Genomic DNA, 3,464 nt, shown 5'->3' with positions numbered 1-3,464 from the left:
CAGGAGAATTGCCTGAACCCAGGAGGCGGAGGTTGCGGTGAGCCGAGATCGCGCCGTTGCACTCCAGCCTGGGTAACAAGAGCGAAACTCCATCTCAAAAAAAAAAAAAAAAGAAAGAAAGAAAAAGAATCTTCAGGGGCGTCCCATTGCCCTTCCGATAAAGCCCCTGCTCCTCACCATGTATAGGCCCGTTACTGTCCCTGGTCTGTTTGCTGCCAGTCATCCCTTCACAGGATTGATCCGTTCTCCTGTCGCAGTGGCCTTTCTATTCCTTGAATGTGCCAAGTACCCTTCAGCTCCAGGCCTTTGCTTGTGCTTCTCCCTCAGACTTGAATGCTCTTCCCTCTTCTCCTCATGAAACGGACTCATTCTTCACTTTTTGGTCCTTGTCTAAAAATAGGTTTGGGCTGGGCATCATGGCCCATGCGTATAATCCCAGCATTTTAGGAGGCTTAGGCGGGAGGATCGCTTGAGGCCAAGAGTTCGAGACGAGGCTCGGCAACATGGGGAGATTGTTTCTGCAAACATAACAAATGGATGGAGAGAAAATTTTTAACTACTTCAGCGTTTTTATTAGCAAAATACAAGAAACAAATATCCTTACTCTGGCCTTTATTCTCATGCTGTTTGTGATGCATGACATTAAATGGAAATAAAAATAAACCTTTGAAATGGATGCTTTGATGTAAGAGTATTTGCTTTAATTTTTAGCAAGGATATTTCCTTCCCTGATGTCCCAAACTAGGGCAGTCTTTATTTGAGACAGAGTCTTTCTCTGTGGTCCAGGTTGGAGTGGTGTGGTGTGGTGCAATCTCAGCTCATGGAACCTCCGCGTCCTCCCACCGCAGCCTCCCAAGTAGCTGGGACTGCAGATGCACACCACCATGTCTGGTGAATTTTTCTATTTTTATTACAGATGGGGTTTCTCTATGTTGCCTAGGCTGGCTTTGAACTCTTGGCCTCAAGTGGTCTGCCCAGGTTGGCCTCCCAAAGTACTAGGATTACAGGCATGAGCCACTGCGCCTAGTCAAGTTTTTTTTTTTTTTTCCTTCTGAGATGGAGTCTTGCTGTTGTTGCCCAGGCTGGAGTACAATGGCGTGATATTGGCTCACTGCAACCCCTGCCTTCTGGGTTCAAGCGATTCTCCTGCCTCAGCCTCCTGAGTAGCTGGGATTACAGGTGCACACCACCACGCCCAGCTAATTTTTGTATTCTTAGTAGAGACAGGTTTCACTATGTTGGCCAGGATGGTCTTGATCTTTTGACCTCATGATCCGCCCTCCTCGGTGTCCTAAAGTGCTGGGATTATAGGCATGAGCCACCACACCAGGGCCAAGTCAGATTTTTAAAAAGTGTCGTGTGTCTCTCCCTCTTCGCATCCACTGTAACTGTAATCAGGTAGTTTTTGGTGATGCCAGGGACTTCTGCTCTTGGGAAGCAGGGGCGTTCATCACCACTGGAGGCATGTAGTTAATAGCTAGCTACTAAATAAGCAACTGTAATCTTATCAATGAGATCAACTCTTTAACTCCTGGTATTGGGAGTCAGTGATTCGCCTGGTATGTGTTCTGATCCTAGCCCTGGTGTCTGTTGTCCTTTGTGACTCAGTTTCCCTCTTGTCAAAACAGTAGGTGTGACGAAAATGACTTGTGAAATGAGTCCCTCCTAGCTGGCTGCTGTCTTGTTGATGAGCCCTGTCTGTGTGTCCGTCTCATCTCTCTCCATTCGCTTGTAGGGCTCTTTGGCCTATGTGCCACAGCAGGCCTGGATTCAGAATGATTCTCTCCGAGAAAACATCCTTTTTGGATGTCAGCTGGAGGAACGGTATTACAGGTCCGTGATACAGGCCTGTGCCCTCCTCCCAGACCTGGAAATCCTGCCCAGCGGGGATCGGACAGAGATCGGTGAGAAGGTCAGTATAGTTTCACTGCCGGCCCCTGGATCAGTCAGCTATTGCTGACTAACATTCTCACAATGTCAGTGGTTTGCGGGTTGACTGCAATCAGCAGACCCAGCGGGGCTCAGCTGGGTGGATCTGCTGCACGCCACAGGCCAGCTGAGCTTGGCTCCAGGCCGTGGGTGCAGCTCAGGCCTCCCTGACAGAGCTTCTTGCTGGGGAGTGGGTAAGGGGTCAGCAGCTTTCCACAGGGAGGCTTTTCTCATGGTAGGCTCCCCAAAAAGCATGCAGTGCCCCTTAAAGTACAAGTCACTTGGCCAAGCTCCAAGGCAAGGGACCGGAAGGGAAGCACATGCTACCTTTGTGGTCACATGACTGCAAAGTCACATGACAAAGGGCATGCTGTTGGGAGGAGGGGTGTGGATTCAGACGCCCACAGTCCCTGTCAGAACAGCCATAATAAGAAGAATAGCACGTTAGCTAACACTAACTGAGCATTTTCTCTTTCTTTCTTTTTGTAAGACAGAGTCTTGCTCTGTTGCCCAGGCTGGAGTGCAGTGGCATGATCTCCACTCACTGCAACCTCCCCCTCCCAGGTTTAAGCTATCCTCATGCCTTAGCCTCCATTTTTTATAGGTGTGCATCACCACTCAGCCAGTTTTTGGATTTTTAGTAGAGGTGGGGTTTTACCATGTTGAACAGGCTGGTCTCCAACTCCTGTCCTCAAGTGATCTGCTGGCCTCACCTTCTCAAAGTTCTTTTTTTGGGATGTTTGGAGTCTTGCTCTGTTGCCTAGGCTGGAGTGTAGTGGCACAATCTTCGCTCACTGCACCCTCCGCCTCCTGGGTTCAAGTGATTCTCCTGCCTCAGCCTCTTGAGTAGCTGGGACTATAGGCACCTGCCACCATGCCCAGCTTATTTCTGTATTTTTAGTAGAGATGGTGTGAACTCCTGGCCTCAGGTGATATGCCCGCCTCTGCCTCTCAAAGTGTTGGAATTATAGCTGTGAGCCACTGTGCCTGGCCTATAACTTGAGCATTTTCTGTGTGCTGGTAACTATGCTAAACATGTAAATATATTTACATGTATTTCCACCTCACAGCAAGCCCATGGGTGGAATTTATTGTTATACCCAGGTAATCATTGAGGAAAAGGAGGCACAGAGAGGCCAAGTGACTTGCCTGAGGCCACACAGCCACAGAACTGTGGAGAGCATGGTTCCTGTGTCCATGTTCTTACCTGTTCGTTTTGTCATCTCTAAAAGAGCCCTTCTCTGTTTTTCTCACCACTGCAGCCCCTACTTCCCCCCCCTTCCTCCCACCTTCCCTCCCACTGTGCTCCAGCCCCCAGGTTTTCCTGCTGTTCTTCAGCAACCCCAGCCCCTGCCCACCTCTCCACCTTGGTCTGAGCCTTCCAGGCCTGGGGTGCCCTCCCCTGCTGCTTGCCCGGCTGCTTGGCTCTGGTGCCCCATGGCAGTTGTCTGGTGGGTCCCCTGTCGGAACACTTGGAGTGCAAAGCACTGGCCCATTTCTGTTTTCAGTTACAAGCCAGGGGCTCCATCGGCTTT

At 50.0% G+C, this 3,464-nt stretch overlaps 1 protein-coding gene across 1 annotated transcript in view; it reads left to right on the top strand.

Moving 5' to 3' along the window:
• Positions 1-3,464, top strand: part of ABCC1 (ATP binding cassette subfamily C member 1) — a 202,171-nt gene that overhangs the window by 137,183 nt on the left and 61,524 nt on the right. Inside the window, exon 17 of the mRNA XM_017533114.2 lies at positions 1,736-1,912. Within this exon, the coding sequence (XP_017388603.1) occupies positions 1,736-1,912 (177 nt within the window). The remainder of the gene's footprint in view (positions 1-1,735; positions 1,913-3,464) is intronic.

Source organism: Cebus imitator, unplaced genomic scaffold (assembly GCF_001604975.1).
Source record: "Cebus imitator isolate Cc_AM_T3 unplaced genomic scaffold, Cebus_imitator-1.0 Scaffold4, whole genome shotgun sequence".
NCBI classification, from domain to species: domain Eukaryota; kingdom Metazoa; phylum Chordata; class Mammalia; order Primates; family Cebidae; genus Cebus; species Cebus imitator.
Note: the sequence above shows the minus strand (reverse complement) of the source record. Positions and strands in the feature narration are given on the sequence as shown.